A 22,385-nucleotide genomic window follows, 5' to 3' on the forward strand; every position below is an offset into this window, starting at 1 on the left:
GGACACTTTTAATGTGCATTACAGCGCGATATCGCGTCTTGAGACAAAGTGTGCAGCATCCTGTACAAGACCATGCTCCAGTCTGCACACTACGCACTCAGCAATATTCCAGCAGTATGACGGCTGTTTGTAAGTAATCTAATCTGGAGCAGACAATCCAGTGATTGATATCATAAGCATCAATCCATGCAAATGACATGCATCCACCAAGTCATCAAGCCTGACCACCCGATCCCGTTAGTCGCCTCTTACGACAAGCATAGTCGCCTTTTACGGCAAGTATGGGTTGCTGAAGACCATGCTCCAGTAGACCACGTGCAACAACCCATAATGAAAATGGTTACGAGGTGGCGCCATCACAATGTCACAGGCTAGAATGTGGCCCATGTTTGGCCAGATGTTTGCTGCAGGCTACTGTAACCAAACACCAGTGCACAAACTGTCCATAAGATTTTGCAGTATTTTACATGCCCCTCGTTCTGTCGTAAAACATTCCAATCTCATTAAAATCAGATCTCAGTTCTCGCTATCGCTAAACAAAGATCTGAGGACATCCCATCACGGGTCACGTCAGAACGACCTTTCATCTGACCAATCTGAGCATCACTTATCAGATCATGAAATCGACAGTTGGAATGGGAATTTTGATCGTGCAACCTCGAAAGAACACAGGGTATTCTGAATGACAGTTATGGCCTTTATGTCTGTACTCATACAATCTAGACCATCTATTAGCCATTCCAAAATGTTATTTTGTTCAGTGATTATTTTTATAATCGAGTATATTTCGATATATCTTTCGCAGCGTAGTTGAAACTCATGCCATAAAGCTTGATTAAGCTGCCTTCTGATTGGCTATTGTCGACTTCTTAATTGTCATTCCATTGGTCAGTCAAAGTTCGCGAAAGTTCAGATTTTAATGAGATTGTTAAACATTCTAGATAAATCCTTTTGCTAAACTGTTTTTTCACAGTATGTAAATAAAAAAAATTGTTTTAAAATATAACAGTGTCTGATATTAAGCTTGAAAGTCAAGGGATCTATGTCCTTGTAAAAAATTATAGGGGGTCCCAGGATTTTGGTACATGGCAGCAAACCTCAGGGATTCCCCTTAATTTCAAACACTGTGTAATGTTCACAGGTTAGCCAAATCATCTAAAAGATGCCTCAGTTCACAGTGCTGAGTTGCATCCCTTATGCATGCCAGGATCTAAGGCTGGGATGGGTAACTCGGGTACTCGGGTCGGGTGGGTCCTGAGTAGGACCCAGGTACCCATAGGACTACCCGGAGCTGTGGTTAGTCACGTGATATATTGTTTAATGACAAAAATTATCTAAAACTCTTTGGTTACACTATAAGTCACTAATGTTACCATTTCTTTCTGACAATGCACCCATTCCTTCTGACTTTAATATGTTTGAATAAAGACTTCAGTGTATGCATGACCAGATCGTTTTAAACGTGTATCTAAATACATTTTGCCAGGGCTAAGGTCAAACTTTTCCATACCGGACAGTTTGTACCTATCTCTAAATATCTACAGTGGGTACCCGGGTAGGGTCGGGTAATAAGGTGGTGGGTGCCCGGGTAGTAAATTTGGACTCGTCCCAGCCCTACCAGGATCCTATAGTTGTTGGTTTGAATCCGAGATTCCTCCTAATTACCGTATTAGACGTAATAAGCGCCCAGGGTGCTCTCAAAATTAGAAATTGGAATATTATTTTGGTGGAAAAAACAGAGTTGAAAGATACATTTCGTGGTTTATACTGATGGCCTGAACTGTTTATATACGACAGATATATTTTTCCAGAATTTAATTGCCCATAATTAAGGGTGTATATAACACACGAAAAAATAAGCCTTGTGTACATTGATCAATCGGAAGGAGTGCTAATTGGGATTGTTCACTTGCCACTATATTAGCAAATATTGCCGTGGGCGCTTATTACGTCGAATACGGTAATTATGATCCTTAGGATATCAGCACATCGCAATCCTGTGGGTTTCAGAGTGGTCAATGTCTAAGATCTAAACCACTTTGGACTTTACTCCCACATGAATCTTACCAGACGTGATATGACTGAAATATTGTTCAAAGTATTAAACCAAACTCACAAATTAATAAGATGCTGTTCCATTAGCCCAAAGGCTGATGCTGGGGTGGGGTTTCAGAGTGTAAGCATTACTCCATGTCATCATGTAAGACATAGAATTCATGAAGCCTGGTCATTAATATTGGGACTTCAGAATGTACCTTATATTTTAGGTGAATAGGGTGAGTGAGTGAGTTTGGTTTTATGCCGCTTTTAGCAATATTCCATCAATATCACGGCAGGGGACACCAGAAATGGGCTTCACACATTGTACCCATGTCGGGATTCGAACCCGAGTCTTCGGCGTGACGAGCAAACGCTTTAACCACTAGGCTACCCGACTGCCCCATTAAGTGAATAGAGGGGAAATAGGGCTTAACATTGCATCTAAGACACATTTTACAGATTCCGAGCCAGTCAGTCCTTGCTTTATCCCGTTAACCCGAGAACAGGGCGGGGTAACCGCTAGTAACATCTTTTACGACTCGGCTAAAGGGTCAAACCACCGACCTTACACTCTCCAGGCAGACAGATGCTCTATCTACACCACAGGGGTGATCTTACAGAGTCATTTGAAAATTATGCTATTCTGATCTTGACCTAAATACTGACGAAAGACAACTGAGATGGATTGTACAGATTTATTATTAATATCGTATGGACATATTTATGCAAATTTTCTTACAATTGCATATTATTCAATATTTACAATATTCACACATGTACAAATTACAAAGTATAATACCATTAAAAATAAGTCGCACTGTCATTTTGATTTCAATTTAAGAGTTCAATTTCTTGGCTCCATAAGATGCCTTAACATTCTTTTCTAAATGTTTGAGACAGCCCTTAGCTGTAGGGTAAGTATGCAATCTTACTCAACCTTGAATTTGACATACTAAGATCCCATACTGAAGACATTTCTTTGTTATGATAAAGATGATCAAGAATGTTCTTTGCTAATAGAACATAAAAAAGCACATCCAAAAACATCTAAAATATACTGTAGCATGAAATAACAAAACTTCTTTACAAAAATAATGCAGCAGTATTCTTGATCATTTTGCAAGATGACTCAGTTCTCAAAAAAATATAATTTTCATCATAATCTGAAAAAAACAAAGATTTACATGTAATTGTATTAATTAGGGTTGCAACGAATACACTATGAGGCGAATACAAGTCGTATCACGATATTGGGAAACAAATACGAATATTATTCACAAATACAATAACAAGTCAGCAGTTGATGTATTGTTTGTTATGTTCAGTGAAGCAATAACAACAAATTATTTGACATGGTTTGTTAATTATTAATATATTATAAATTTCTATACTGCACTTATCCAGGTGCTAGTATCTGCTCAAATGCGACAATGACCAGTGACCACATTACTGTCAAATTAAATAGTATAAGAGTGTTGTCTTTTGAAGAAATCTATGCATATAATATGTTCTTATGGATATTTTTATGTAAATGCACATGATTGCTTGTTCATAAATATTTGATTCTAGTGGCCACGAATAACAAATTCAATTCATGAATCGATACAGTGTTCGATTCACCGAATACATGAGTGAATCTTAACAGCCCTAGTATTAATAGTCAAAAATGTGTTCATTTCACTAATTTATACATTTAGATAAAATTCTAATTCACAAATACAAATGAATAGCCTTGTTACATGATACTGTATCAGGAAGATACTGTAAACGCTTACCAGTAATCACATACCATGATTGACATCAACAACAGCTGGCAGAAACATGACTTCTCCCAGTGAAATTGACTGTATTTATCACAGACATTTGAAATTGATATGAAATGTACATGATGAAATCTACATCGTCTATTCAGTAACTGGGATCACTGACATCTGTTGTCTTCTTTCCCAGGACATCTCCTTCCCATTTGGACAGCTGCTCAATAAACCCACGATTCGGTCGGATCGTTGAGCAACACTCCTTTATGTAGCTATAGGCTTCCTGTAATAAAATTTAATTTGAATATATAACAAGATTATTGAAGCGTCACAATTGCATTGCATAATACCAACATACTTGATTATACATTCTGTTATGACAAATACCATTTGATGCCATTGCTACCACTGAATATTTAGCCTAAACTTACAAATTGTCACAAGGAGTGAGTGAGTTGGGTTTAACGCCGCTTTGAACAGTATTCCAGTTATATCACGGCGTGTCAGCTTAATGTGGGAGGAAAGCCCGAAGTGATGCAGGTCTCAGACGTTTACCACTTTGGTGAAACCCAAGAGGGGTATGGTGCTGACAAACCTAGAAACATAATCGGGATTCGAACCCACAATCATAGGTTTCTGGTGTGCCCAAGGGACGCAACTCTGCACAGCGAATCGCGGCGCCTAAGACGACCGGGCCACCCGTGTCCCCTAGTCACAAGGACGGCTCACTTGACTAATGATGTTTTTTAAGACTTACAGTAAAATCACATTGATTTGAACAAGATAAGATGGCTTCATAAGAACTTATTAAGGGGGAACCTGCATGCCAAATTTCATCTTTTTCAGCCAAGGAGTATCAGAGGAGAAAATATTTAAGAGCATGGTAAAAGCGCATCTGTTAACTGCAAAGGTAATTGTCGGAGTGCTGGGGTCACAGGGTGATGTACAGTGTTCCCGTTAATGCAGAAACCTGCGTTTTACACGCATTAAAATCATATAAACACGCAAAAAATATTTGGCATGCGTGTTTTGCACGCACAGATTGTGATATACTTAATTTTGTATTGACACCATAAAATAAAAAAACTATTCAAAGCTGAAAGCCTGCTTACGATGTTCAGACGAAAATAAATCAAAACCTGGAAATTCCCTTTGCTAAAAATAGAGTGTGGCCAGATGGCGCTTTGAATCACGTCCTTTATATTTCGATATATGGTCTTCGGGCAACGGAATAACTAATCTCAGACACAGGACGTCATTCCTTACTATCGATGGAATTCCCCGGAAGTCGTTCGTTTCATCCAATCAGAGCCCAGCTTACAAGTAATAGTTGGTAATACGAACAATCATAAACAGACAGAAGAAAACTTCCACACATGGGAATGTGCTAACAACTGTCATATTTATTTTATTAATGATTGAACGTTCATTATATCAAAACTGGACCGTAAGTTAAAGCTTGGTCATAATTATTAGCTGTACTAGTACTGATTTTATTGAAATAAAAACTTCACACGAGAAATATTTGAATTGAAAATTTATTATTTAATTTCTGCACGCACTGTACAAAAACCTACCGCGAACACTGGATGTACCTTTAAGTTAAGTAGTTGGTCACCAGAAAGAAACCCCTAATGGTAGTGATGTAGAGCCTAGTGATGTAGAGCCATAGCCCTTGCATCGACGGACAAAGCAATAGCACTCTTAGCTTTGACCAGCTAAGAGGTAACTGGCATGTCAGTCAAATTGGCCAAAATGCTGGCCTGACGTCTATGGACAGTTTTGGCCTGTTTGAACTTGTTTTGCTATTTTCACAAAGGTGAAGGATGGTTAACCTTTGCCTGAACCATCCTACAGACAGCCTCTCCTAATGTTGCTCAAAGAACATCTTTGTCTTTCCATCAGGTGAGCTACTTATAACCGTCTAGTCAAATTACAATCATGAGCAAAGAGAGTCTGTACAAACCAAAGCTTAAATGGCTAAACTACTCAATTGTGCTGATGTTCTTCAGGATGAACAGAAATTATCAAGTACAGATCAGATTTTATATATTACTTTTAACCAACCTTCAGTGTCCACTTGAAATGATGCATGAGATAGGCAATGATGACTGTGGCACTTCTACTGATACCCAGCAGAGAAAATACCAGTATAGTTTTCTGATCCTGTCTCTGAGTATCTGAGGATATGAAACAAAGACTTTTGTTATGTGTGAAATGATGAAATATTGCATTTATCTGAAAATATATATTTGATATCTCGCTTGAGTGAAATAACATGTATGCACCAACAACTTTCTGTCAACCTCAATGACATAGTGGTTGACCGTAATAGTAATAAAATACATATAAATAATAATAAAACATTAGTTACTTTTTGTCAAATAACATGAGTGAGTGAGTGAGTATGGTTTAACGCCGCTTTTAGCAATATTCCAGCAATATCACGGCGGGGGACACCAGAAATGGGCTTCACACATTGTACCCATGTCGGGAATCTAACCCGGGTCTTAGGCGTGACAAGCAAACGCTTTAACCACTAGGCTACCCGACCGCCCCTCAAATAACATGTTTAACTCAACTTGTGACTTGTCGATGTTGACATTTTCTCTTGTGCTTGCGCCACTCTTAACAAAATCAACTCTGCTAGGTCCTGAGTCCCTGTGGCAAGCCAGGGGACCAGGTCAAAAGTATCTATACTTGACCCGCTAAGTGACATTATTCAAGGAACAAGCCAAAAGTATCTCCAGGCAACACTCATTAAGCATCTGCCAGTGGCAAGGGCATTAACTGACAATAAAAGTCCAGTTTCCACCCTTGCCAAACTCAGCTTGAATTTCGTGGCTCGATCGTAGCGCCACCAGTGGCTATTACGAGTTATGTCCCTTCTATGTCCCTCCTATTGACCAATCAGATTCCACCTCTCATATCGCTTGCCTTTGCTTCAAACAAGATGGTGGCGGGCAGTCGAGACGGTCTAATCGATAGTCAAAATCTCTTTTATAATAAAGTGGGTCTTACCTCACGAAGTGCATCAAATCATTTGAGCACCTTGATAAAAAACATGAAACTATTTGGAAAATATCTGTCAACACCAAGTTGACAGTACACATGCTTTGCAAATCCTGCAGGTGATAGATATCTGCACATTGAAATCCATGTTGTTTACAAACTGGATGTCTAGATTCTTATGCGAGTTTGATTGGACTGGCATAGACTCATTAGACCAGCCAAAATGTAACTCCGGAATTCCAGCCTAGTTCAGCAAGGGTGGAAACTGGACTTCTATAATCAGTTAACTCACTTGCCTCGGGAAATGCTCCTTAATTTACAATTGAAGGTAACAAGCTAAAAGTACCTACACTCTACTTTCTTTAAGTGGCAATTAAAGGGAACAAACCAAAAGAATCTACAGTCAACTCCTGAAGTGGCAGTTCAAGGGAACAAGCCAACAGTATCCGAGTGAGTCAGTATGGTTTTACACCGCTTTTAGCAATATTCCAGCAATATCACGGCGAGGGAAACCAGAAATGGGCTTCACACATTGTTCCCATGTCAGGAATCGAACCTGGGTCTTTGGCATGACGAGCGAACGCTTTAACCACGAGGCTCCCCGATCGCTCCCCAACAGTATCTACTTGTCCAGATAATACTTATCCATCTTAGCTAATTCCAGCCTTTTCTTCCCAAACAACTTATCATATGATTACACTGGTTCACAGCCAAAAGGATAAAGAAAACAGGCTGAACAAAACTGAGCCGGTCTCACTAATACTCTCGACCTCGATACCCCCCATGTGATGCCTTAATGTTTGAGCTGGTTTCTCTTAAAAAGCACAATATTATATCAAAGTAATATCATAAGATGCACTGGTACATCATAAGCAAAATTATGATACAGTACACTTGACATGAAAAATGTTAAGCAATATTTTCTCCGAAAATCCACTTATTGATGTAAAAAATCATATTTTCGCAAAAATCCACATATTCAAATCAAATTGTGCACTGCACCTCTTCTATTAGCATGGGAAATCTTTCCTTAATTCTAAAAGAATCCATGCAGTAGTTTTCAAGTTATAGCCACACAAATGTTTAAGTAAATAAATTCTAAGTTAAAAAACTTCTATTGGTATAGAATGTGTTGACTAGGGCTGGGACGGGTAACTCGGGTACCTGGGACGGGTGGGTCCTGAGTAGGACCCGGGTACCCACAGGACTACCCGGACGCGTGGTTAGTCACGTGATATTTTGTTTCATGACAAAAATTCACTATATAACTACATGGTTACACAACAATTTTAAGTCTCTTGTGTTCGCATTTCTTCATGACTATGAACACGTTCCTTCTGACTTATATATGTTTGAACAAAGCTTAAACTTCAGTCAACTTCAGTGTATGCATGACCACATTGTTGTATACGTGTCTCTAAATACATTTTGCCAGGGCTACTGTCAAACTATTCCAAATCGAACATTTTGTACCTATCTCTTGACACCAACAGCAGGTACCGGGTAGGATTGGTTAATAGGGGTGTGGGTATCCGGGTAGTAAATTTGGACTTGTCCCAGTCCTAGTGTTTACCAAGTTTGAAAAGAATCTATGCAGTAGTTTTAACTTGTAGGCCACACACAAAAATGTCCTCAGAAGGACAGACAGAAGGACAGATGGATGGACGGACGGAATTCCTTGGTATGACTATATACATGTACCCCCGAGGTTCACTTGCAAAATAAACATGATCAGCGAATTATTCACTGATGGAAATACTGTATACATCGATTAACAATCAGTGTGTGTGAGGCATTGTAACATATGTGCAAATAGACTGATCAGCCTGTGAATGCGCCATCTGTCACCACATTCATACAACACTGTCATCCATGCAAAATCATCTTAATGGCTCAGACATGATAGGGACAACATCTGGCTATCAGTCTTTTAAGTTACAGTATTCGACATAATAAGCGCCCAGGGCGCTCTCAAAATTAGAAATAGGGGGCTCTTATTAGAATATTATTTTGGTGAAAAACAACAGAGTTGAAAGATCATTAATGTTGTGGTTTATGCTGACACACTGAAATGTTTATATACGACAGATATATTTTTCCAGAATTTAATTTCCCATGATTAAGGATGCATATAACACACATATTATATGCGAATAAATAAGTCTTGTGTACATTGATCAATTGGAAGGGGTGCTAATTAGGATAGTTCACTAGCCAATATATTAGCAAATATCGCCGTGGGCGCTTATTAGAGCGGGACGTTTATTACGTCGAATACGGTAATTGAAGTGTATGAGAGTTGACTGTAGTAAATTTCAATGATGCTCTGATAATGGATTAAAGCCAATTTATCTGGCTACTCTGGCCAAAATCGTTGAAGAAAAATATTTTTGGACATTAAATTTACATGCAAAATCTTTATCCTTTGATTAATAAATAATTATACATAAACGCATTTATCACCAAAATTTCTCCACTCAAGTATTTACAGTTAGAAAATAAGATTCCAAGCATGGTAAAAAGGTTCTTCAAAATACATTTATGGAACAGAGAAAAATCTACAAATGTGTTTGTAAGTACTTCAGAGCTCCAGATAAACTTTTGGTGTTGTGGGTATTTTACCCATGCATTTTAAAATCATTGGGTATCAGTAATTCTATCTGGGTATTTAAATTTCTGTTACCCATTAGTTTTTACACATGTGGGTATTTAAGTTAAATATTTAAAAACACTATTCATCTAGTCCCTGCAAACTGGTGTCGTGTGGGTTCGAGAGCTTCATAGGACTCAAAAATACCACGATACTTCCACAAGGAAGTGTGATGGCAAATGATCATGATGTAACTGTCATCATGGAGTTTGGCAAGGTTGACAAAATGCCCGTTTATAATTTCAAAATAAGTTGCTGATTTGCTAATCGAATATGCAGGGTTACTTCACAATGTTTTGATGATGCTCACAAGTTTTATTTTTGTAGCGTATCTGTAATGTTCGTTGCGTATTTGATACGCTTGGATAATATTTTACTATCTATTTCTGCATTCTGATGCGTATTTTACGCAGATATGCAGCTTATCTGGAGCTCTGGTACTTTCTCTGCTGTTTCTTCAAGGTTCAGAAAACAGAATATATCGCCATGCGTATCGTCTTGATATCATTACCTTCAACATGGTTCTATTGACAGATGTTGATTTAGTTGGACAGTTGAATATTTTCAATGATATTAAGGCTGGGACGAGTCTAAATTTACTACCCGGGTACCCGACCCCCAATACCCGACACTACCCGGGTACCCACTGTAGGTCTCAAGTTAGGTACAAAATGTTCAAATGGGAAGCTTTTATCTAGCAAAAAATATTTATAAGTAGTATAAAACGATCTGATTGTGCTCATACTGAAGTTGACTGAAGCTTTGTCTTTACTAAAACATATAACATTTAGAAGGAATTCCGTGCAGTCAGAAAGAAATGCAAACATTAGCGACTTGTACTTATATTGTTACCATGAATTTTTTGGGTTAATGTCATAAAAAAATATATCACATAATTCCTGTGGGTACCCGGGTCCTACTCAGTACCCACCCGATTTGAGTTCCCGAGTTACCCGTCCCAGCCCTAAATGATATAATAAACATGCCTCTTAATAGGTACTGGTAGCTGCAACACCCTTGGGGTTAAAAAATAATGAGCATCGATCTACACAGTTGGGATATGATGACATGTATCAACCAAGTCAGTGAACCTGACCACCCGATCCATTTAGTCACATCATATAACAAGCATAGGTTGCCGTAGACCTTTATTCTTACCCAGAATCCCCACAGGCGCTGATCGATGACAGATTGTTTGCAACAAACCATTTATGACTAATGAATGTTTCGAAAATCCCAACCGATTGCCAGCCAACACTAACAGATCTATTCTATACTTACCAATAAAGGCACAGGCTGTTGCAAACTGGCTATAGAGATCAGCGTCATTTCTATCCTCTGCCTGTATGTGCAGCAAGTTGGGTCCGGGGTCTGGGAAACTGACAACAGAGTTAATACATGTCACATCTGCACTGACAAATAGACACTTTAAAACTAATTATGGCAGTAAGTCAATCTCATTAAAATCAGATCTTAGTTCTCGCTACCGCCAAACAAAGATCTGAGAACACCTATTTCGGGTCACGTCAGACTGACCTTGCAGGAACTTTGACCGACCAATGGAATGACTGACAAGAAGTCGATCAGAAGGCAGCTTTCTTGTTCTTTACGGCACTAATTTCAAAATGGCGTCTACGCTTCGAAACATATTTAGACAAATTCTCGATTTATACTTTAAAACCTGAACAAAAGAACATTCTGGAATGGCTTATAGATGGTCTAGATTGTGTGGATTCAGTCGTTTCAGTCAATTCAGACTGGTCAGATGATCAAGTGTATTTTTTACCAGAATAGAAACGTCAGTGAAATGTTACATGCAATCTACAATTCTGATAAATCTGATGATTTAAAAGTCATACCGTATTTGACGTAATAAGCGCCCCACTCTAATAAGCGCCCAAGGTGATATTTGCTAAACAATCCCAATTAGCACCCCTTCCGATTGATCAATGTACACAAGATTTGTATAATACGAGTATAATACGCACTCATGTGTTATTTGCACCCTTAATTATGGGCAATTAAATTCTTGAAAAATATATCTGTCGTGTATAATATGCACAGACTTTTATTTTGTGCCATTTTAGGCTGTTAGCATAAACAACGAAATTTACAATCTAACAACTAATTTGGAGAGCGCCCTGGGCGCTTATTACGTCGAATACAGTATTTCTTTAGCGTCCAGAAAGACACACATTGTAATGTTTTGCATCCATTCTCAATTTGTATGTGTATACGATGAAATATGTTGTCTCCAGTAAAACCCAGCAACAATCATGCCGTTTTTTAGTAAATGTCAACGGTAACAAAATCAATCACTTCCTCTACTTTTTCTAACATGCATGCATCCATGATGCATCCTATCCATCCACACATACATCCATGCATACATATCCTTACAAAGTCTCAGATTCAACACAGCAGTTGATGTGGCCCTTGATTTTCAGATCCTTCTGTATGTATGCTGCATTGCCCTGCCTCCAGTTGCCCAGATACAGGATGCCCTGGATGATCTCTGTGGGGTAGGGCTTCAGCTCATCCAACTCCTGACGCAGAGAAATGTACATTGTAAAGGAACATTGAAATTAACAGGAAATGTTTAACAGTATCAGAATCCCACACAATCTCATTAAAATCAGATCTTAGTTCTCGCTATGCTAAACAAAAATCTGAGGACATCCCATAAAGGGTCACGTCAGAACGACCTTTCATCCAACCAATCAGAGCGTGGCTTTCCAGATCATGAAAGTGACAGTCGGTATGTGTTTTCTAGTCATGCAACAACGAAATATTTAACACGGGATATTCCGAACGACAGTTACGGGTTTTATGATTATATCCATACAATCTAAGCCATCTATAAGCCATTCCAGAATGTTCTTCTTATCAGTTTTATTTTTTTTAATCGAGAATATGTCAAAATATGTTTCGAAGCGCAGTCGCCAGTTTGAAACAAGTGTCAAGAAAGCTGCCTTCTGATTGGCTACTGTCGATTTCTTGTCAGTCATTTCATTGGTCGGTCAAAATTCGCGAAAGGTCGTTCTGACATGACACGTAATGGGATGTCCTCAGATCTTTGTTTAGTGGCAGCAAAAACTAAGATCTGATTTTAATGAGATTGAATCCCACAAAAAATATTTTTGAAAAGGCTGAGAAAGTGTATGTAAATAGGTGACCATATTTTCATATCTAATGTTGAAAACAGCATTCCTGAGCTGCAGTATTTTCATTTTTGTATTTTTTTAGTTTTATTTCTTGTTTTTCATATTTTCTTGATTAATATGCCAGATCCAGGAGGCAAAATAATTTCAAATTTGCCTTAGACGACTGGGCCACCCGTGCTCCCTAATATTGGTGTGGTGTGGTGTGGTGTGGTGTGGTGTGGTGTGGTGTGGTGTGGTGTGGCGTGGTGTGTGAAATAACAAACAAACAACTATTCAACAAACAATAAAATAACATTGGTGAAAGAGGAAAAGAAAAGAAATGAAGTCAAGAGTTGTCTCCCCATATTCTCCCAAACTCACCCTAGGCATAAACAGTATCTTCTGTGTCCTGAGGAATGGGTACAAAGCAGAAAATTCCTCATAGCCTCCTAAAAATAAACAAAACATAGGATTGAGATGAATAAAATATATGTTTCAGTTAGTCAAGAAGATAATGTAATATGTCATGAAAAATTATGAGAACAAGCAAATAATATTTGACAATCACATTCCAGGTATAGAGTGAGCTCATTTCTCACCTTTCAAAATTTTGACTGGATTTCTGCTGCCATATTCCCAAAGCAACCGAGCACACTCCACAGCAGGGCCTGAGGACAAAGCATGATGGGAATCTTAGTAAAATCTAAATACTTGTATACATTTGTATACTTATCCTGTATTACTCTCCTTAATGCATTTACTGCTATATCTTGACAGAAATACGAAGCTGTGTGAGGTCAAGCTGAAGAGGAAGTTGTTCCAACTAGTTGTGTGGCTAATACTATCACACAGCGCCCACATGACCGCGGATGTGATGACATCATGTATCTTCACATTACTGCTTGATCGTAACATCTGAAGACATCCATAGGATGCAGCTCTGTGACAGGTGGGCAACTTTAGATGAAGTAATGCAGGATAAGTATACAAATGTAATATTTAGATTTTACTAAACATTTTTACTTATCCTGCATTACTCCTTATTGCATCTAAATCGGACGGTACAGTACGGCCCAGGTAAAAGAACAGTAATAGAAAAGAGTGAAAGCTAAAGCCTAGAACTAACCTATCGAGCTAATGCTTGCAACATAAAAAGCCTTCTTGTCTGGGATGCAAGGACCAGGAAGTTCGAAAAGCCAGCTCCGGACTGCAGGAGAAATTAATATTGTTTATCATCACGATGCAATTTGAGAACCGTGTTCAGATCCCGTGAAGGAGGCCTTCTGATCCTCTAGTCTGAAGGAAAGCAGCAAAGCTTGGAGTTCCAGAGTGAGTGAGTGAGTATGGTTTTACGCCGCTTGACACATCGTACCCATGTTTTGAATCGAACCCAGGTCAAAGACCGAGTTCAGAGCCACCAGGTAGGTAGTAATGGTGCTGCCCTTGAAGTGTCATTTGCTGCGTGAAAACTGAAGATATTCGGGCAAGAATTGGGGACACACAGTTGGATCCTGATGCTTCTCCTTACAAAATGACTAAAGGGATCGCCACTTGTTATAAAGTCCCTGCGTAGAAGGTCTGTGTGCATGCTCTGGCTTTAGCTGCTCTAGCCAAATAGCCCTTGGCGCTTAATGCCCTTTGAAGATGTACCAGGGATGCAGATGAAACATGCTTGGCGACGGTATGGTAAACTGCTGTGTAGATGTATCGGAAGGTTCTGCCACCCTGGTAGTTCATTCAAGTGGGTCATTTGTGACCAAGTCCTTGAGATCCATGAACCAGTCCATTGCTGGCTACCATGGCATTATCAAAATCAGAGCGAGTCTCTGGGCTGCTTTGATCTTTTTGAAGAACCCTGGGAAGAAACAGAGGTGGCAGAAAAACATACCGTCTTAGGCCTTCCCAAGGGATGCTGACAGCATATATAGTCCAGGCCTGTGGATCCGGAACAAGAGAGATGTCAGTCCTCAGGAAGTTCTGGCTGGTAGCAAACAGGTCCATGTTTGGGTAGCTGAGATGTTGACACATTAGGTTGAAGAGTTTCCACTCTGTAAGGGTCACCTTGTCTGGTCTGGATAGAGCATCCGCAATGATGTTCTGGCAATCTGGGATGTGCTGGATGAGAAATTGCAAGTCCAGTCGATCTACCAGATGGAAGAAACGGAATGAGAGTGTGTCGTCCCCTGGTTGCACAGACACCAAACGACCATTATATTGTCTGTTGACATGGCTAGCTAGGCATTCTTGAGACGATTCTGCCAGTGAAATATTGCCAGAATGAGGGCTTCCAGTTCTAAGTTGTTTATGCGCTAATTGCGCTGATCGTTTGACCACAGCCCTGAGGCAATCTGGTCTTCCAGATGAGCGCCCAAACCCTGAAGAGAGGCACCTACAAACATGCAAGAGCTAGGCGTTAGCTCGGTCAAGGAGACACCTCCTAGCACATTCGACTCCACCATCCACCAATGAGAGTTGTGCCTTGAGGTGAGACGGTAGGATGATGGAGGCTGACTGCTCCTGGTGCCTGATGAACGGAGCTAGGAACTGCTGAATTGGGCACACATGTGAGCGTCCTCTGGATGTCAGATCCTGCACCGAAGTGAGGTACTTGCCACTGGGGCTGTAACAGAGCTGGAAGCAGATGGCGCTGTATCTTGTGCCATCTGTCCCTTGAGCAGTTAAGAGGTGCTGGTCAGTCTTGAACAGGTCTCTTATAAACTGGAGCGTGAAGAGTGAAGTGAACTCCGACTTCAGCTCATTGACAATCCACCCCTGCTGATGGATAAGGTGCCTGGTGAAATGTGGGTGCAGGACGAAAGTCACAGAGTCCTGGGCCCTGTTTCTCAAAGCAATCTTAGCGCCAAGGTGATCGTAAGTCCCATACTCTAACATAGGCTTGCGATCATCGTAGCACTAAGATCGCTTTGGGGAACGGGGCCCTGGTGGTTCAGCAGGCAATCGTTGATGGATGTTCCTCAGGTGTAGGTAGGTGACCACTTCCTTGGTGATTCATTTAAATAGTCACAGGGCCATGGAAATCACAAATGGGAGTACTTCCCATTGGTAGTGGATACCATTGAAGAGGAACCTGACGAATCACCCGTTGTTGGGGTGGATAGGCAGGCATCCTGCACGTCAAATCTGATCATTTTAATTGTTGGTGTTGATTCTGGTCCTGAGCAGCCTCAACATTATCATGCAGAAATATGGCAGGCTTACTAGATAATGTTTGTTGAATATTGACAGATTGTGAATCATCCATAGCTTGTCCTAGTCCTTCTTTGGAACAAGGAATATGGGAGAGTAGAAGCCTGGCTTATTAGTACAACAATACAGTGACTGGTAGGCTCCATCAAGTGCAATATATTAATGCAATGGGAAAAGTAAAAGGTAAGACATGACATCACAAACCATAGGACTGATATAAATCACAAATGAAACGTTGAATTGAACAACAAACAAGGATGCCAATATATTGCTGGAGCTTTTATTCAAACATGACTAGTCAGTCTGAGTGACAAGCAGTACCGTGTAGATACTTGACATCATCACTTTTGTGGTCACGTGGGTGCTGTGCGATTGTATTAGCCACACAACTAGTTGGAACAACATCTTCTTCAGCTGGACTTCACAAAGCTTCATCTTTCTATCAACAAATAGCAGTAATTGTATTAAGGAGTAATGCAGGATCAGTTTAAAAATAATCTGAAAATTATTAAATCAACCTAATGATAAATTCCCAGCAAAATAAATTTTCTCAACATGTTCTAATATACTTCATTCATTCTGAGGCAGTGATAGATATTGGCTTTGTTTGTTTGTTTGTTGTTTAACGCCGCACTCAGCAATATGCCAGCTATATGAATGGCAGTCATATGGCAGTGAAGATTCCTGGGTAAAATAGGTCTTCAGCAACCCATGCTTGCCGTAAAAGGCGACTATGCTTGTCGTAAAAGGCGACTAACGGGATCGGGTGGTCAGGCTCGCTGACTTGGTTGATGCATGTCATCGATCTCAATTGCGTGGATCGATGCTCGTGATGTCAGTCACTGGATTGTCTGGTCCAGACTCTATTATTTACAGATTGACGTTATATAGCTGTAATATTGCTGAGTGCGGCGTTAAACAACAAACCAACCAACTAAAAATGTTAGTTTCTATTACTGCTGAAATACGTACATAGGTCATGCCTTTTCATCTTTCTGAAAACTATCCACTTTTTGTTTTCAGAAAATGAGCCTTCAGCTTGTAATGACTAAAATAAAGACAAAAAAGTCAGCCACAGACTTTAATGCTGTCATGAAACTGATGCAGCATGCCTACGATGAATATGCGTGAAATCATTACTGTTGAAACAGAGGTCGAGATAATGTTATCAGCTTTTGAGTATTTACTCACAAGTTACCACTTTGGGTGTTAATAGTTTTCTTTGGCTATTCAATATATTTTTAATCCCTTAGTACTTTTACACCAAAGAGTATACATTTTTTTAAACATTCTGCATATAATGCTGTATCTGGTGTCTTTGAATTGCTCTCTGTGTGCTATCCTAACTCACAACAATATACATGTCGAAATCAGCCAGATAAGCACAGTCAAGTTCGTGTATGTTGATGCCGGCATTTGATCAGTAAATAAAGATTTGTAAAGAAAAACAGATATGCACATTGAAGAGAATACATTGGGTAATTACGCCATGTTGTTATACGATTTGGTCTTTGAAAATCTTCATGTGTTTTGCTACTAAAAGGTAATAAGGTAATGGTAATTTATTTTGCGTACTTTATGCAATTACTCATCTTATCTGGAGCTCTGTTGCAATAAGCAATATTTCAGATAATCCTATACACAGGTGATGTGTGGTGAGGTGAAATAGGGTTTAACGTCGCATCCAAGATTATTGCACTTATATAGCAACATGCATGCATATGTATGTGTGTGTGTGTGGCTGCTTGTACTAGTCCGGACTGATGCCGATTTATAGTGCTAGCTCACTGAGATACCATGCCGCAGTTTAACATGAATACCCCACTCAGACGCAGTATACTGACTCTGAGCCGACCAGTCCTTGTTTTAGCCCCTTAATGCTGAGCGCCAGACAGGGTAACAACAAGTACCATCTTTTAATGTCTTTTGGTATGACGCGGCTGGGGATCAAACACCGGACCTTCCGCTCTCTGGGCGGATACTCTACCTCCTATAAACAGAATACCGTATTCGACCTAATAAGTGCCCCGCTCTAATAAGGACCCACGGCGATATTTGCTAATATTAGCACTTTTCCGATTGATCAATGTACAAAAGACTTATTTATTCATGTATAATATGCACTTATGTGTTATATGCACCCTTAATTATGGGAAATTAAATTCTGGAAAAATAAATCTGTCGTATATAAACATTTCAAGCTGTCAACTCTGTTTTTTGCACCAAAATAATATTTTAATAAATCCCCTATTTCTAATTTTGAAAGCGCCCTGGGCGCTTATTACGTCGAATACGGTACCTGTAATTAATCTAGTCTCGGTAGGCAAACCAGTGGCTGACAGCATGAGCAATTATTTACGTTGTATTGGTTGATAAGACTCAATCAACATTCCGACCACGCAATCCTCATTTTAGTTGACTGTGGACCGCCTCCGTGGTCTGGTGGTAGAGCATCTGCCCGGAGAGCGGAAGGTCCGGGGTTCCATCCCCGGCCGCGTCATACCAAAAAACGTTAAAAGATGGTACTTGTTGTTACACGGTCTGGCGCTCGGCATTAAAGGGCTAAAACAAGGACTGGTCGGCTCGGAGTCAGTATACAGTGTCTGAGTGGGGTATTCATGTTAAACTGCGGCATGGTATCTCAGTGAGCTAGCACTATAAATCGGCATCAGTCCGGACTAGTACAAGCAGCCACACAAACACACACACATACATGCACGTCGCTATATAAGTGCAATAATCTTGGACGCGACGTTAAATCCCGTTTCACCTCACCCACCTAGTTGACTGTGTAAACATGAGTACTTGGTACTGATCGTCATGGGCTTTTCATGTATTTTAATGCAGTATGTAAATAGAACTAACCTTCATCCTTGAATGATGCAGAGTTACTGTCATACACAACAATGTTCTGTTTACATTCCAATTCAGCATCATACGGTATAACATAATCCTCGTCTTCATTCTGAAACAGACAATTTCATTTGTAACAGACAATACATATATGTATATTTCAGATGAAACAGATACTGACAGTACACATGTATATTTTAGTTGTAACAGACAGTACACATGTATATTTCAGTTGTAATAGACAACACACATATGTATATTTCAGTTGTAACAGACTGTACTTGTATATTTCATTTGTAACAGACAGTACACATGTATATTTCATTTGTAACAGACAGTACACATGTATATTTCAGTTGTAACAGACAGTACACATGTATATTTCAGTTGTAATAGACAACACACATATGTATATTTCAGTTGTAACAGACTGTACTTGTATATTTCGGTTGTAAAAGACAGTACACATGTATGTACTTTAGTTGTAACAGACAATACACACATGTATATTTCATTTGCAACAGACAGTACACATGTATATTTCAGTTGTAATAGACAACACATATATGTATATTTCAGTAGTTACAGACAGTAGACAAGTATAGTTCAATTTCAGGATTTTGAAAAGGGGAGGTACATACTAGCCAAGTCTAGAATTCAACAGAAACATGACAGAGGGTCTGACACAGATTGATGTCGGGTGTCTGTGAAAAATAAGTGGATGGTGCTAACAACACCTTTGATTTCTATAGACCCAAACCTTAGGACAAATTAATCATTCGGCAAATATTGACAGGACATTCCACTATATCATTTCCCAAATTAAAAAATATCTTGAGGACATCTTTTATGAAAATCACTCAACATGCTCAATGTCCGTTAAAAAAAACTGATCAGAAACCCTGCAAAAGTCTGACAGTTGACATTGTTTCATCATAAGAGTGGTTGAGTGAGCCATGTTTGCAATATTTCAGCCATATTGTGCCAAAAATATATTATTCATTTTTATTTAATAAAACCTGTAAATGATTGACAGTATAATAACTAGTTTATCAAAGATGTGTATTTAAAACTAGTAGGGGAGCAAAAACGGGTTTACTATTAAATGATAATTATGATAAGAGATGTTGTAATGTTTTCTGGAAGATATGTTGCATTGTATAGATTTACTACTGATAATCAGATTGCCTTTTCAAACCAATAGCAATCAGTTTTAAAATTTTATAAATTCCCAGGACTGGCTGTAACAGTCAATATATATGTGGTATACATTAATCTAAACATGGGCACTCCATAGGCTGAAACGATATCCAGGGACACCGATGATCGCAATTCACTCCATACGATACAGGTGCTGTATCTCGATTATTCACGACATATTTTTTTAATAAACTTTTATCACAGATACGTTTTGAATGTGTTTAAAATGAATTTTAAATGCGAGTCATAAAAACGTAGGGACAATATAATTTTCGCTACACACACATACGTCTTCGAAAATACAGCGGCTGTGCTAGCTTTGTAGATTTATATCAGTAGCAGTTCAAGCTTTCTGATTGGCTGAGCGGTCTCTAACTCAAACATGTTGGAAAAAGCAGACGCTCGTCCTTTGCTAGAGAAACCACCAGGGTCTTACTGTGAAAATGTTACTGGTACTTATCTAGTCCATGTAGGACTGTTACTTTTGTGTTTGCTGGCCATTACATGGAAATGGCAGATGATTCATTAAGTTAAAATACTCATTACAGTATATATTTTATGACTCATGAACATTCATTCACTTTCATTTAATTCATTTATCTCTTGTCTTCTCTTGTCACTATGTGAATCGTAGCGTATCAAGATACGTATGTAAGTATCGAGATACGTATTGTATCGTGACCTAGGTGTATTGTTGCAGCCCATGTTTCAGAAATCTACTTTACAATAGAGTATGCTAAGGAAGCAGTCACATAAAACCAATATTTCTTTTTGTGGTTTTTGAGATACTCCAACACTAAACATGAAACTTGTGAAAATCAACAGATTTATCAGAAAAAAAACCAACAGAAATCATGATAGTACCCTTGCATATACCTTGGTATGAATGTTATATAACTGAGAGTAGGGCAAAAACAGCCTATGTGACAGTAACAATTACTGACAAATTATGTTTAATGCATGATTAAATATATTAGTTACATATTTTAATATATATAAAATGTTCAAAATTCACAATTTGCCATGAAAGAGCTGGAATCCACTTGGTATTTGTAATATGGTCGGTGTGTAAAAAGGTAAGGTTGGTAGGTAGGCATGACTATTGGGGTTATGACTAACTATTGGCATTATGTTCAACAGCGTTAGAAATTGGCACTAGTCCTATAGTCCTTGCAAACTGCCCAATGGTAAAGGTATCATAAGGACTAGTAGAAATTTGCCCTTTTTAAGGGTTTTGCTATATGTTATCATTATAAGGACTAGTGGACGAAAACAGTTAGTTACTAACCCTGTTCAACACTGAAATTGTATTGCAATATCAGCCCACATTATTGCAATAGTATTGCGATGGGTGTCAAGTACTGCAATAGGTAAATTATTTTCATTATCTTAACTAAGTATAGGGGTTTTGGGGTGCAGGGGGTTTGGCACGTAGAGGTTTGGCACGTAGGGGTTTTCAAAGGCAATCCTAACTTCATGTATAGTAATTTAATATTATTATTCATAGTTTGACATCAATATAGAGTAAACACAATTATTACCTTTGGGGCTTTTTTGGCTGTAACCACATGACTTTCATTATATTCATGACGTTTTCTTGAATCTAGAAAGTAAAGTATTTAGTCATATCTTTGTAACCATGGTTACATATTTGATGTGTACAAGTCAAAAACTCTAGAACTGCAACAGTAAACAAATTATACATGTAACATACATTCAAAACACATGTACATTCTGCATCCATAATTTTTTAGTCTACTAGCCTGAACTGAAAATGATGCTAGCACCCATGTTTGCACTAGTAGCCTTCCCAAGACATGACAGCATAGGTTTTGAATGAAGACGGCTATACATGTGTATTGCATTTAACCTTCCTGCATATTATCCCATATAATGCAAGTATCACTATGTGCATACATATAATGCATCAGATCTTTAAAAAATAAGAATTCATATTCATGCCCGACATCCACACAGCTATGAAATAAGTTATAAAATCTTGGTCTGCAATCGATCACTGTAAGTTTGGAACCCTTCTTGATAATCAAATAGGCTATTTTTTTATACTGTCATAATCAATTGTGACAATAGTGACAATTAAAAATGTCTAAAGATATAAAGCAGGGTTCTGAGGGCAAGCGCATTAAATCACATCAAAGTTCAAACTATGAGTATAAGATTAAGAAGTCTACACATCATGTTAGCAGATGGTTAGATAAATCACATTTCATTGTATTTACCTATCAGTAAAAGATAATTAGGATCACTCAAACATGAGAAAACAGTTGATTGTTGTAGCATATTGTATAAATCAGACGGTTCCATAAATTCCAACCCCTCCATTGTGAAATCTGTACACAGGTGTAAAAACGATATCCAAAATTCCCTTGGATAGCAGATGACACTTCTTGCGTTGATGCTTCACCAATGTTGTAAACAAATGTTCATCCGCCAAAGAAAATATATCACTCTTTGTGTTTTAAAAGCTTCGGATAAACACTAACTTTCACAGTTGTAATGGGC

The 22,385-nt window shown here is 38.7% G+C and overlaps 1 protein-coding gene across 1 annotated transcript; it reads right to left on the reverse strand.

The window, feature by feature from the left end:
* Nucleotides 1–2,618: 2,618 nt before the first annotated feature.
* LOC139455521 (serine/threonine/tyrosine-interacting-like protein 1) lies at nucleotides 2,619–22,280 on the reverse strand. Its single transcript, XM_071237067.1, has 9 exons — nucleotides 22,103–22,280; nucleotides 21,404–21,465; nucleotides 18,675–18,774; nucleotides 13,202–13,270; nucleotides 12,984–13,051; nucleotides 11,860–12,005; nucleotides 10,741–10,838; nucleotides 5,865–5,977; nucleotides 2,619–4,080 (listed from the first exon to the last, which is right to left on the reverse strand). The coding sequence occupies exons 1-9, from the start codon at nucleotides 22,203–22,205 to the stop codon at nucleotides 3,949–3,951; spliced, it is 891 nt and encodes a 296-aa protein (XP_071093168.1). The 5' UTR covers nucleotides 22,206–22,280; the 3' UTR covers nucleotides 2,619–3,948.
* Between the last annotated feature and the right edge of the window lie 105 nt (nucleotides 22,281–22,385).

Source organism: Haliotis cracherodii, unplaced genomic scaffold (assembly GCF_022045235.1).
Source record: "Haliotis cracherodii isolate W230 unplaced genomic scaffold, xgHalCrac1.p SCAF_11, whole genome shotgun sequence".
In the NCBI taxonomy this organism is placed as follows: domain Eukaryota; kingdom Metazoa; phylum Mollusca; class Gastropoda; order Lepetellida; family Haliotidae; genus Haliotis; species Haliotis cracherodii.

Coding starts and splice junctions, on each gene's coding strand:
- LOC139455521 (XM_071237067.1), bottom strand. CDS start 22,205: ATGGAGGGGTTGGAATTTATGGAACCGTCTGATTTATACAATATGCTA. Junction 18,775..21,403: donor CAGCCAAAAAAGCCCCAAAG/GTAATAATTGTG, acceptor TGTCTGTTTCAG/AATGAAGACGAGGATTATGT. Junction 13,271..18,674: donor TGCATCATTCAAGGATGAAG/GTTAGTTCTATT, acceptor CTTTGTCCTCAG/GCCCTGCTGTGGAGTGTGCT.